This window comes from Myzus persicae, unplaced genomic scaffold (assembly GCF_001856785.1).
Source record: "Myzus persicae strain clone G006 unplaced genomic scaffold, MPER_G0061.0, whole genome shotgun sequence".
NCBI lineage: Eukaryota > Metazoa > Arthropoda > Insecta > Hemiptera > Aphididae > Myzus > Myzus persicae.
In genome coordinates, this window is record NW_019104230.1 from 86445 (window position 1) to 101839 (window position 15395).

The 15395-nt window shown below is 33.1% G+C and overlaps 1 protein-coding gene across 3 annotated transcripts; it reads left to right on the forward strand.

Annotated features, from left to right (window-relative positions):
- The first annotated feature begins 984 nt into the window (after positions 1–984).
- On the forward strand, positions 985–11217 carry LOC111040251. Of its 3 annotated transcripts, none has more exons than XM_022324081.1 (10): positions 985–1529; positions 2624–2817; positions 6244–6347; positions 6470–6661; positions 6722–6864; positions 6938–7082; positions 7150–8512; positions 8578–8769; positions 9103–9697; positions 9783–11217. In XM_022324081.1, the coding sequence occupies exons 2-10, from the start codon at positions 2655–2657 to the stop codon at positions 10633–10635; spliced, it is 3750 nt and encodes a 1249-aa protein (XP_022179773.1). In that variant the 5' UTR covers positions 985–1529; positions 2624–2654; the 3' UTR covers positions 10636–11217. The 3 variants fall into 3 exon arrangements, with proteins under 3 accessions (XP_022179773.1, XP_022179775.1, XP_022179774.1); XM_022324083.1 differs by having other exon boundaries at positions 7153–8512; XM_022324082.1 differs by lacking the exon at positions 985–1529 and having other exon boundaries at positions 2274–2817.
- The last annotated feature ends 4178 nt before the right edge of the window (positions 11218–15395 follow it).

Genomic DNA, 15395 nt, shown 5'->3' on the forward strand with positions numbered 1-15395 from the left:
GAGTTTTCCTTTTATAAGCATTTAAAATTAAAATTTGAACAAAATACATCAAAATCTAGAAAATTTGTAAATTATTTTGTAGTTAAAAATGTATAAAATGTGCAACTATTGAAGCTTAAGATCGAAAATTAAAACAAGGTTTATCATAATTCATAAGTCATTCATACTGCAACCAAAATTCAAAAAATTATTTAACGCCAGTCTTTTTTAACAGATATTTTATGTTCAAAATTTGTGAAATCGGATACTGAAACACCGGAGAATAACGATTTTAGTTAATATCTTAATTTAAAAATATAATTACAGTACGGGCTAACGCAGACCGTCTTCGTTCAAATTTATTGTTCGTGTACAATGATTTTGTATAGGTAATTGAATTGAAATTTAACAGATGCACATCCATTACAGTGACCCACACAATAGCACCTACAGTACAACGGAGCGGTACCCACCTGTCCACCTTTTTTAAATTACAAGTCTATTAGATGACGTATGATGTTGGAGTTTTAAATATAATAATATTAAAGTAAAAATCAGCGACCAATTACTATAACAATAATATTACAGTTTTCGTATTTATCACTTGTTACGCGATTGATTGATATTAAACATGCAAAACATTATCATGGATGGCATAATATTATTATATCTTCTAATTTGTATTAGTTTAATTTCGGAATCGCGAACAAAATATCTGAATATAGTTTTCGGAACATAATGATACCGCAATACAAGGATACGCCACATTAGCAGTGTTCACACGTTTCCAAGTCTTAATAATATTATAAAACGCTGTCATTATTTTCGAATTTGATGTCTTGTTGTTGCCATTATCGGAGCGGGAGTCGCGTGCGGTCAGTCATTTACGCGCGCGTGTACACCTCGATAAAAGTCGAAACACGCCGATCGACATCATCATTGCGCCTGGCCGTACGCCACGGATACGGCGCATGTGCTCTCTATCACTCCCCTGCATATTATACGTTCGCCGCCGTGGTGCCCGTTTGTTTCCGTAATTCGCCCGAGACGAGGCGTCCGACGTTCGCCTCGGAGCTCGCTCTTGTTTGTTTATTTTTTTGTTTTTTTTTTTTTTTACGTTTTTTTTTCCACCCCGCCGCGAAGAGTGACCCTTTTTGATCGACTTCAAACGAAAATTCATGTAAAAAAAAAAAAAAACAAAAATTTGAAAGCAACACCGCAAAAACCCGAACGGTCGCCATACAGGAAACAGGAATACATTTTTTGACTGTTGTCGTACACCGTATGATATGATATTAATATTAACCGCCGAAACTTTATTATAATATTTCATATTATTATGGTCGATTTATCGCGGACGTGTGCTAGTGTGAGCGTCTTAAAAACGGCCTTATTATATTATGTAGATGTATAGGTAAGTCGGCCTGATTGTACATATATATATATATATATATATATATACATGTATATGTGATAACTGCGGAGTCGTCCAACACCCATATCGCGATGTGATGACAACTGTGAAACGAAAAGCGTCATTATAACTTTAAGTGAGTAATACAAGTTTATTATATTGTATGGTTGTGGCAATACATATTACGGTATTATGTTGCAAAATACATTAATTACATATTTTAAATATTTATTATTATTATCATTTATTGGTGTTATTCGAAAGCGATATTATATAATAATTAATATTTATTTTCTATATATTCTACTCGTTGTTCTACTTTTGCAATCGTATGTGTCGTGGGCGACGACAATTTTTCCGCAAAATACAGTATATTAATTATTATCTCTGGGCTCGGACGATGTCTCGGTGAGCAGACGAAATTATTAAACGTAAACGATCGAATCGCCACGAATTTCCGGGGCGCCCACAACGACATTATAATTCTTTTCCCTTAACGTAAACAATATTATCATGTCGGTTTCGGCATGATCGGTATGAAAATCCGTGGGGTCGTATCGCGTGCGGCGATATTGGTGGGGTACGCCGAAAAAGTGTAAGCGTCCGTATCCGCGCATAACGGCGATAATAACAATATTATAGTAATATAACGACCATACTTAACGTGACGTTTTGTAAATTAAAAATTATATACATTTTATTACGGTGTAACAAGTTATTATTACGTAAGCGTTTCGTGGGTTGTATTTTAGAACACACACACACACACCCGCACACACAACACGTCAACACACACACACACACACACACACACACACACACACACACACACACACACACACACACACACACACACACACACACCGGTGACGGTGGGCGGCGGGATCGCGTGCGAAGGGATTCCCGTGGTTTCCGTTGCGCGCGGAGGGAGGGATCAATACGTGCGAAGAGGGAACCGGCGGCGGCGGCGGCGGCGGTGACGTCAAGTCACGCGCTTCCCGTGACGTCATGATACCGACGCCACCGTGACCCGGTCACCGGAATGAATAATGATCGGCGCAGACGGCGGCCGTTTTTACCGTGCGTGCGTGCATCATACATCATGTACCTGCACGCTTTGGATGTTAGGTAGTGGTAGTTGTTGTGGTCGTTGTACACCGCCGCCCGGCCGTTCGCCTTTGCACCGGGTATATGGTAATAACGGTATCCTTTCGCCGCTGGCGGTTGCAGACGTGGTTCGGTGGCGAGCCGGGCCGGGGCCATGGACAGGGCCGACCGTCTAGCCCGGAGCTTGGAGTTGGAGAAGGCCTACGTGCACGACACTTACCAGGAGATGTATCAGCCCGCACACAAGACCAAACCGTGGCCGAAGGTGACGCAGTTCCTGCACGACTTGGAGCCCGGATCACTCGTGTGCGACATCGGTGAGTATAATATGTTACCCTCCTGCCTGTATGACCGACAAAATATATTATTATAACGATATAAACCATGCGGCTAAACATTTACTGTCAATAACGTAGACTGCACCAACATTTCGGGGTGAACGTGACAGTTTTTTCTTTCTGTACGCGGCTTTTATAACTTCCTATTTCGCGCACAATTGAAATTATATTATTTCAAGCACGATATCATATCACGATTTAGAGCCCCAAAACCGCATATGGTTGTGTACAGACGTACTGCGTGTTACAGGTTTTAAGCATAAGGTACCTACGTCGAATTATTTATAACGAAATACTTATCCACGTGCACCGAAATAAACCTATACTTACATTATGTGTGTACACGTACTTAGCCTATCGAGTTGAAAATTATCCAAATATTTCTATAATATTGAGATATTTCAAATTGTATTCCGCTTGAACGTTCGCCTGCGGTACGTTTCTAGTGACTGGAAAAATACCTACGCTCCGAACGACCTACAAACACTGTATTGTACATGTATACTTTATAGTTTAAGATTAATAGGATTAATAATAAATAAGCCGAGCTTGTTTTAACGATAAATTTAATTAACTTCTGAGATTAAATTAACTAGAATACTATGCAAATCCAAACATTTAAAAGTTATAATGTATTCATATACATATTATAGGATCACGCGAGTTGCTGTACTTATAGTGTCAAAAATATTAAATTTTCGAGCGACTTATCTTTATAAATAAAAGTTAAAATAAATAACTTTATTCGACAAACAAAAATATATTTTATTGTTAAATAAAATTAATTAATTTAAGTTACGAAGTATATAAAAAAACTCTTCGTAATTTACCTGTACAGGTGAAATTACTTCTACTATAGAAGTATCCCCGGACCTCTGTTGACGACTTTAGAATAATGGACACTTTTAATTTTTAACGCCTTACTGATAGGTATATCTATCATAGCCCATAAGTAAGATTTTACCATTTATACCTATGTGAATCGCTTACACGCACAACCATTGTTTATTATTAATACAGATTATAAATTGATTTTAATTTACAAATTGTTATTTTTAAATGTTATACAGTTAATAATCCACTATTTATACTGTTAATTTAAACTCACTACTTTTTTTTCGTGTTAGGTAGCTATTTAAAATAACAGATAAACTATAAAAATAATAATAATGAATACTATGATAACAGTAACATAACAAAATAAATACTAAACCAATATTATAATAATATGAGTACTATAACATTGTTAATATAAAATCACAATATGTTCTGATAGTGTTATGTTTGGTGGGTGGGTTATACAATTTGTATGTGTCTACAGACTTCGGCTTCGCCCAGTATTTGGCTACACCAATGGCCTTTTGATTCATCTGTATAAGATCCTTTTCGAAGTTCGAGTGTGTGCACTTTGGCCCCCACATAATTCGACTGGTATAGGGCAAAAGGGGCTAAGCGACATGGTGTATACTACGGGACAACCGACACTTAAAGCAATCGAACGCACGAGCGCTAGTGTTAATATGACAATTTAGTAATGAGATAATTGATTTTTATTTTTTGGTATTTTTCGGTATAAGCGACATATTAATTGATAAACGTATAGGGGCCAAGCACCTTTTTTAGGGTATAAGCGACACTGATGAAAATTGTTATCACCAAGCTACAAACACGTGGTGCTTGGCCCCCTCTATTATCGCTTATCACCTTTTATATTATTGATATTTTTATACCTAATAATAACATTTATAACATTATTAAAAAAAAATACATCGCAGATTTGAAAAAAAAGTAGGTATTTATTCAAAATAAAAATATTATTATTGCTATAATTAATAATTATAGCATAACATTTAAATAAGGGTACAAACGCCCTTCATCGCATATTAAAAACAAAAAAATAAGAGCTAAGCGCCAAAAAATGGTAAGTTTTAACAAAATTCATTGTGTTTAAAAATAACAAGACATTTCAGTATAACTAGTATCAAGCCATCAAGGTAGCATAAAATGAAATGAAAATATACAATAACCTCATTCCTGGAGCTTAATTAAACACCAAAGCCCCAACGCCAAAGTTGAGAACACATGAAAATTTTGTTTTTGCACTTCAAAAAGTTGTAAAAATGTCGCTTAGCCCCTTTTGCCTTATACCAGTCGAATATATAAGCTATTCTTAATTCTTTGTTTTGCCACATGAGCAAATCATGTTTTCATCATCCAGTAGGTTTTATTTATTCGTGTTGACTTTACAGCGACCTATATCAGTTTTAAATCTATTCAAAGATTTCCAAATCTGTCATTTGTTATTCTCATATTCCGGCGGTAAGGTTTCACTTAGTTATAACCTTTGGTTTTCGGAATATTAGTTTCCAGTTTATATTTCTTGTAGATCCACGTGGTGTTTTAATAAGCTTCATAGTTCCGTTTAAGAAATTTTGGGATTCGAAGTCCACGCATAAAGTGTCATAGAGTGTTTTTTTCCATTTGTATTCTTTCCCGATTTACTTGCACTGGTTGTCTAATGTGGGGTGAAACTATACCGGATAGTACATACGATTTTTCGATTACTACGTTTTTAAGCATCTCGTAATTATTTTATGCGCTTCATTCAGAGCTATGCCCAGTNTTCTCAAGCGTAAAATCGTTTTGTGATTCAAAGTACTTGTTTTCACATTGCGTAACACCCAGTTTTTTTTCATGAGCTGAAATTCATCACCACACTACACTCTTAAATTATTTTGAAGTTGTTCTTGTGTTATATAGTTTAGCACTCCACGCTGATCCTACTAGTTTTGTTAGTAGACCGTTTCTTTCGTTTATGTTACTTAATTGATTGGTCTAAAATCACAATTAGATATTTTTATTTCGACTATTTTGAAGTTCAATACCATGACCATCCCCTTGTATATGTAATTCTCGCTTACCAGCCAAGTACCAGCCGACTAGTTCGAGTTAGTACACTCATTTATGATAATCCATTTTTTGAAATCCTCCACCGGCTGGATTATAAACTTATCATTTATTCGTACAATTTATATGTATGGCAGACACCTCTATCCTAGGTTTCAATAGACCTACTATTTTGGATTCGCTTCATATTATTTTATTTATTGGACATTGAGTGTCATTTACATTTCACTACTAACTGCTAGCAAATTATAAGTTCGTCATAGTTAAATAACTATACATTTAAAAGAAGTACAATTTTCGCACGTTTATTTCATAGATACACTGAATCACCTGAATTAATTCATAGTTTAAAATTCTGGAATACCACATTAATATTACTTTGAGATAAATTATTCACAATTATTATTATAATATTTCATAATGAAATTCAATTTTATTTATTACCTAATACTTAATATCAAATTAACTAAAAGTTGTAAATGTTTTTTCCAATTTTAGGTTGTGGTACGGGAAAATATTTATCGACCAACCCGCATGTGTTCAAAGTAGGAGTTGACCGTTGCCTGAGGTTAACTGAAATAGCAAGAAGTCGAGACAGCGAAGTAAATATTTTACTTTTTCACTTTCCTTATAGAATTTACTGGATCATAGTTGTATTTAATTTTATTTCGAATCAATAAATGATAAATATTAAATACTAATTTGTCAATTTATTCAAATATAGGTATTGGTGTGTGACAATCTAACCTTACCATTCAAAGACTGTAGTTTAGATGCTGTATTATCTATAGCTGTTATTCATCATTTTTCGACAACAGAAAGACGTGTGTGTGCCTTACGAGAACTAGCCAGGGTACTTAGAATTGGTGGTCGTATAATAATTACAGTGTGGGCCATGGAACGACGCCATAGAAAAGTATAAAAAATAAATATTGAAAATTTAGATTATTGCATAAAATAATGTTTATTTTCGTAGTTTCAATCTCAAGACGTGCTAATGCCCTGGCACAAGCCCTGTAGAAATTTAGAAAGTGAATCAACAGAATTTTCCACAACCACAACCACGTCTGACGAGGAATACATTAGCACGAGAAAAAAATCTAATTCCGATTCGACAACGTTAGTATTCAATTATTAATATTGCATTTATTAAAGCCAGTACATAATATATCTAAATATTATTAATACATAGGAGTATCAAAATGTGTTGTGAAAGAAAAACTAAGCGTAAGGAACAATCAAATTGGAGAAAAGGGATAACGAGTTCCCCGAGTAGTTCTAGCTTATCGAGTCCAGGGACTGAAACTTGTTATAGCTTTGTTCGGAAAGCAATACAGGTTAATTGTTATTAAAATTATATTAAAATATCATGTTTGCGTTTAACATAGATTCGCTTTGTTACAGAAGCTTGCCGGTTCAACCAAGCGAGGTAAAGTGTCATCGAAACCTTGGTTCGTTGGTTCTTGGACATCACTTTATGGTACTGAGTTACCGTCAGTATTACGTTCGGATCCTGAAGGGTGTGAGACTTGTAACGAAGATGTACTAAATGTTCCTATAGAACTCAGACGAATGGAAGATTCACCAGACTCGATACCGCTATTCAATCGAACACCTACACACAAATCTAAGAGTTTAACCGATATCAAAAACACTACGGAAAAACGGATGGTAAGATCAAGGTCTAGTATACCGGAATTGGAAAAATCTATGCCATTAACTCATTCAAAACCAAAATTAGTGAAACAAAAACAATCGCTATGTGATGAGGATGCAGAAGAGGATAGAGATAAAGCTACTGATATGAAAGATTTGGTTAATAAGTTACCTCAATTCGACGTAGGCAGTGGTTCAAAAAGATACAGATATAAAAGTAATGAAATAAAACAAAGGTCGATGAATGAAGAACTTATGTCTGTAGAAAGGCTTAAGGAAAAAGAAATCGTTCAAAAGAACATTCAAAGACAAGCGTCGTTAAATGAAGAGCTTATGTATAGCACACGTACTATGGAATCTATTAAAGATACATTACAATTGCTCAAAACCGGATTCACGAAAACGTTTAAAAATCCATCCAGTCAGGTATCTGATAACATTAAAAGTGGACTTAGTAGAATGCTAGGGTATAAGGAAGGTTGTGAAGAAAAGGTTAGTGATGAAAAAAAAATAGAAATGCCCGTTCCCGCATTAGTGACAACAACATGTTGTGATGGACGAAGAAGTTCCCGTGAAGATGGTTCTTCGGAAGATTCGTCAAAAGACAGTTTACAGAGTGATGCTAGTGTTGATTCTGAAGACAGTCTGAGTAGTTTAGCGTCTGTTATATTTGTGAATGCGACCGGTGGATCTGATAAGACATGTTCACCGCCATTAGTGGAACAACAAGCACGAACGGCTCCGTGTACACCCACTGCTAAATCTCAAAGTCAATACAGATCGTCTTCACATCCTAACACGCCGAAAACAGCGCCTATTCACCCGTCACATTTTAGATTACCAACTAGGTTCAGCTCACAAAATGGAAATGAACCATATCAGTTAAATTTATCAACAGAACAACAAGTCGACGACATTTTAAAACCCATAAAATTATCACCTGTGAAAACAGCAATAGAAATGAAGCTCAAAAGAGAGCAAGAAAAAGATCAAGAACTAGAACGTAGAGATCATGTTTGCGAAGGTGGAGATCATAATGCACGGCCTAAAGAAAGAATTAGTGCAGAGAAGCTTAAACAAATTCAAGATCTTCTTTTAAACACTAAACCAGGTATGTTCCAATCAGATAAATTTTCGTCATTATTAACTTACAAAAAAAAATTGTTATATTTTTAGTAACTGGACGTAATCGTCTACCAAAAGCTGATAGAACCTTTTCTGGTTTACGCGGAAGACATTTTATTAAAACAGTTGAAGAAACATTTCATCCAGAAATAGACGATATAGATAGTGATGCTGAATCATCTTCCTCTGATTCTGTTAGCAGTGTTATAAGTGTAGTGGTGGAAGATGAACGCAAAATTACAGGTGATTAATGTTTATAAAAAACAGTATTTTATTTTAATAACAGTAATTTCATATTAATTTTTAAAGCAATTAATATTAGCCCTTCAAATAATTGTACTACAATCTGTGTCTTCGTCCCCTACTGTATTTTTGGCCTTAAAATATTTTGTTATGCAATAATCTTCACATCTAAGTAATAGCTTTCTACGGATTCTTTTTAATATCAGATCCTCTTAAACAACTGTTTCTATGAGTATTATAATTTTTCTCTATGCTATAGTCCAGAGTATGAGAGGTTTGTTATATAAATATTGAATATCACACATAAGTACATAACCTTGAACATGTTTGTAGATATCGAGTTTGATGAACCTTTTGAAACACCAGTAAAACCCGAAGATAAAATATCGACGGAACAAGGTAATTTAGAACAAATCTGTTGTTCAGATCCTGCTGTGATTAAAAAAGGTTCTAACCCTAAAGAATATCCAAGCCCTAAAGAAGATCCTTGTCCTACAGAAGATCCTATCCCTAAAGAAAATCTCAACCTTAAAGAAGATCCCAGCCCCATACGAGATTCCAGCCCTATAGGAGATCCCAGCCTGAAAGAAGATAGCAGTTCATTAGAAGATCCCAGCCCTAAAGAATATCCCATCCCGAAAGAAGATCCCAGCACGAAAGAAGATCCCAGCTCAAAAGAAGATACTACCCCAAAAGAAGATCCTAGCCCAAATGAAGAACATAACTCTAAAGAAGATCAACCAAATCATACTAACCGGTGGAGTCTGCAAGAACATCCAAACAAAGGAACGGCAGTTCGAAACAGTCCAAGTCTCGGTTCAATACCAAAACACAAGAGAGCCAGTAAGTGTTCTAAAGATGAGCTATCGGATTTGCCAGAAACGTGGGACGAGGAATGTCAAAAGCATCTTGTGGACTTTGCTGAAAGGTAAGTTTTTACGAATCCCTTCTACTCTATTTTATGTTAAAGTTATTGTTTTAAATGCAAATGATTTGTTATGTTGAAAATAAAGATTAAATAAAGAACTGCGGGCCGCAATAGGCATGGAGCCGGTAGAAGATCCAAAGAAGGCACGCGACGACGTAGTAGATACGCCAGAAAAGGTCGAGCTGATGCAATATTTGCATCAGCTGATGCGACCTGACGAAATATTGTCGGACCCGTCGTCTTCCGACGGACAGCCGGAGGACGAACCACACGACTACCATCGGATCGAGATACTAGCCGGGTCCGAAGCGCCCCGCCGGCCCAGCATTTCCGTCGAAACACAGGACTCTGTGGACAAGGTACTACGGAGCCGGGAGGGGTTCCGGTCGCGGCTCTACCGCAAGTCCGTGGACTCAGCGGAAGACCGTCATGCGTCCCTGGAATTGGAGTGCGACTCGAGGCGTGACACGGTTTCCAGCAGCCAGGTATCGCTGCTCCGGCCCGGTAACTCACTTGAATCCAACGACACTGCAGACACGCACACCACCACCCAGAGCACGACTTCGCTGACATCGTGGAGTGACTGCAGCAAGGATACGAGGTTCGCGGACCGCAGGCAGGCGCGGTGCGACGGCCGGTCATCGTCGGAGGAGACTGACCCTAGGCGGGCCGCCGTCCTGGTCCGACAACACGCAGCCGTCGAAACCCAAGAAACGTCCAAGAGTGACGACACGTGTAGCTTGTCCACCTCACAAGAATCGCTGTCCGAGCACGGTGGAGGGTCTATAACATTCCACAGGTACTATCACGTGTTCAGGGAAGGCGAACTCGACCAGCTGATCGAGAAACACGCTGATAATTTGCACATCATTTCTTCGTATTACGACCAATCAAATTGGTGCGTTATCGCCGAAAAGGTACAGGTGTGGACTATTTAGTGATGAGTTATAATAGTGATACGTTTAAAAAAATAAATATTTCAAGACTTTGGTTTTTAAAGTGATTTTAAAACCGTGTAGGTACTAGGTAGTTATTCTGTATTCAAACCTATTTGGTTTTAGGACATGTGAGTCCAATAATTACTTTTCAATATTGTTGTAGATTTGTGTACATTACAACTAGTCGTATATACATATATTATAATGTATTTGAATGACAACTGTACGGACGTACTTTTTTCATTTGATGTTGTGGTGTTTTTCCTAGCTCATTGTTTACATATAATATTTTATAATTATACATTTTCAATATCCAACTATATTATCCCTATAACTAAGTTACATAAGCTACTTAACTTCATCTAGATAGATATTATTAAGTCTAGTTTCCTTATTAAAAATTGAATAAACGTTGTATAAATAAATTATTTATTCGGGACTATATTGCGGATACAGATTTAAAATGCCACTATTGTATAACGTTGTATTGGTAGTTCTGTAGTTGACCATTTCGAGGGGATATAAGGACATGGCATCTTTTTCAACCAACTTTATGTGTCATGTAACATTAGGTTTTTTTTTTGATTCATTATAAGTCTTTGAGTTTATTGTTCCTTATAATGGCACCTTCTTTAAATAGCTAATGTTCCGCTACTGCAGTTAATTATTAGTTACCAATGTAGGCAATGATATTATAATATTTTTTGTCTTTTTCTAAAATACAATCTAATACGACGCGTAGTTTATAATGTTTATATAATATCTAATAAGTATGTAGACGAACCACGAACTTTAAACAATGTATTTTGTAGATTTTATAATTTATAACTACTTTTTTACGATTAATTAATTAGAACAATTTTGAAATTAAAAAAGTGCCTGTTTTAAATTTGTCTCAATTTTAAAGTACATAATAAAGTCACTGAAAATAAATATGAAATAATAATGCCAATGTTATTCAAAAATATAAATTATAATATAATATCTAATAATCATAAGATCATATCATAAATCAAATTATTACAGAAAACTTATTAATACTAATGAAACATTGGTACTGAACATAATATATTAAATCTAACAAACTAATAAAAGTGTTAATGTTAAATCAAAATATTTCCAAATAATTCAGAAAAATTATGAAATGTTTTAAATTTAATTTAATGTTTTATTTTTTCATCTAATCGTCAAAACAGGTGAAATGTGTACAAACAATTTCGAAATTATTGTATACCTGCCTAATATATTATATTAGGTGTCTTAAGGTGTCATACTTATTATAGTTTAATTTAAAATAAATTATAAACCAAACATTACAACACCATATTTTAAAATTAAATACGCCAGCACTTTCTATGAAATTAATTTCTTATAACAATCAACATTGTATACACATACAAATAAATTTAATTAGGTACTTATTAATTATTGTCAAAGTTTAATTGCACTTATTAAACAAATGAATTAATTATTTATAATTTAATTCTTTGACAAATGACTGAGAATAACGGTGTTATTAATTTATTGTTACTATCGTTATATTTTTAATTGTCAATAAAACGGCCTAAATCATATTAATAATAATCACAATCTACATGTTAAACATTTGAATAATCATTTTAATTTTATATCTGTCTTCCAGCTATATAAATATTCATTTTATTCTTATAGTGACAGTCATTACCTAAATAGTAAATGTTAACGTACAAAAAAATATGCAAGACAAATTTTTGATCGTTTTAAATATTTTGTGCCTATTATATAGTTTGAGTGATGTTATTGTGAATTGAATATCGGCTCTTTAATTCAGACTTATACTGCCATTAATTTATAGTTGTTACTAAATGTAAGATATAAATATATACTATGACTAATAATTATTACGATATTATAATTAAATATAAATATAGGAATATAAGAATATAGGTATAGTAGATACAGGATGTATTAGTCATTCGATAAAAATAAAACAACAATTATATACTTAGTTAACTGTATAGTTTAAACATTGTACTTGAATTATTACATGTTAAGAGTACATGGTATAAATGTTTGAATTTTATTTCGAACATAATCTTATTCTCAAAACTTTTCTTTATTAATTGTTTATCTACTGTGATTACAACTTAGGATTATTAATTTAATAATATATTTATTATTATTATTATTATTATTATTATTATTAATATTAATATCTATATGTGAACGAATTTATACCTTTGGACTGCATTTTAACTTTAAATCTATTGTAATATTGAATCATGTTTTTAATATACAATAAACTAAAAGATAAAACGTACCGTGTCTTTGCATTTTTTCTTCTTTATAGTGTCCCTAGTAATTATTGATTTATTTTCTTACTAAACGAATAAATTATTAATAATCAACCTATTTAACCTTATATTTTGCATGCAATTGTGTCGAACCTTTAAAACTTACAGAGAACTGTTCGCTCCAAATGAGTAGGTACATTTATTGAAATATTATTTAAAAAACTAAAGTAGAATAATAAATTAATAAATGTATGGAGCAATACTATAATATGCTTCTTTACATCCAATTATTTCTCTTTAATAATTAATAATTTATATTTTATTTTACTATAAATTATCTGTCATCTGGTTTTAACTTTATTACTTGACTATTTACAGTACAGACTATACATGTATACAGTATATTAGTTTTGAGTGGTAATCAATAATAAAAAAAAATAATTGATATTGTCTAATCGTTAATTAGAAAGCAAGCTATTAAGTATATTAATCTAATTATAACAATTTCGTAACTTGGACTCGTGTATTACTGCTATGACTCTACGAGTTTCTAACTTATAACTTATAACTTTTAAGTGTCGTTTGTCTGTGCAATATGTATGGTACTATAGTGTTTATAAAATACTCTGTGTTTGGTAAAGACATGTTATAGTAATCACGTATCAGTAATCAGTTATTTACATTACTCTTTAGTCGTTACTGTAGTTTATATAACCATAATTGATGTCATAATATAAAATATTAATTCATAAAATGCTTATTAAAAAATCAATTTTATAATGAAATTACTTTTTTATTCATATGACACTGTTCATATTATGTCACGTTTAATGAATAATGAATTTAAAGGTATCTTAAGCCCTTAAGGCTTTTATGTTTGTTCATATTTTGTTCCCGAAAAAAGTCGGGTTATACTCGTATACATGTAGCTTGTATAATTGTATTAAATATATTATGTTACTGTAAACTTAATTTTATTAACTTTTAATTATATTTTTTAGGTAATATACATTTTTACTTTATAGTTATAACACAATATACTTTGTATAGGTATTAAATAATTAAATTTATTTATTTATATACCTTGTAAAATTATTTAGGGAAGTTTATGAACCACTACCTACTAAATTCTATATGGAAGGCAGCTCGTACATAATTATCAACTTATCTCATTATTAGAGGCAACTAGAGTAAATTATCCTTTTTATTTACTATAATGATGTGAGATAATTCTTATACTTTTGGAGGCAACTAGTATACGCAGTGTAATTTAAAGTAAATTCTCTTTTTCATAATACATTAGTTATATTACTTATTTCAATGATAAGTAGGCACAGCATTATAATTATCAGAAAACCAAACGCCGGGGCCGATGGGTAGTTTTCAGAATGCATCCTTGTTTTTCATGTTTTCTATAATTATTGTTCTCGTTCAAACTACTCACTTATAGTTTGTATACCGAGACTCGATCTTAATAATATCTGTTCATTATAGATCCATATAGAAACGATGAACGGATTTTTAAATAAACTTATTTATATCGTATATATAAAATAAAATTAACATTGATACACATTACATTACTACCTACTACATGCATAATATTAATACACTAAATTATTAAAAATTAAGGATTTTATAACTTTTTCAAATTTAGTAAAGTAAATTTTTAACACAAGGTCCTTAAATTTTTTATTTAAATAATTCATTGAATTATCCTGAACTTTTTATGGTGACTGGCATGATATGTGGCTAGGTAGCTATAATATTAAGTAGCATTATTAAAGGAGTAATATATAGGCATTGTAAATACATTTAATCTGTTATTGCTATATTTTGTGCTCAGACGATTATTGTTCATTAGTCATTTATAACTATGTATAGCTATAGTACATACGTATGGGTGTGACTGCGTGAAGGTGCTATAATATACAAGTATTATCCACTTTGCGATTTGCGCTTTATTTTCTAATTTTATTTAGTCTGTAGTGTATAATTATCCATTTAATGCCATGTAATAACATTTAAGTAACTATAATATATAGTTAATATGTAAATACTACGTAGTTGGACCAAGATTAAAAATCGTTTTAAATAGTTAATACCACGGTCTTAGACAATCTTCTAAATAGTGGCAGATTTCACAAAACAAAATAAGAACAATCGCGGACTGCAGAGCCTTCGCCAATGTGTGCCTCTGTACTCAATCCCTCACATTTTTTTAAACTAAGTTTATTAAAAATAGAACAGGGAATTATTCAATCAAGAAATTCGTTTAACCAAACCGGTGTGAAAAAATTGAGTTGGGATGTCACTGATGTGGTTATTATCCCATGGAGTACGTTTTTTTAATCACTGATTTGGACTAACTAATTTCTAGTATCTAATCATTACAGAATTTATGCGTCATGTACTTGACATGTAGTCATGAGTGTATTGACTTTGATAATAATTATTAACTAATAACTATATCTAAACATAATAAAA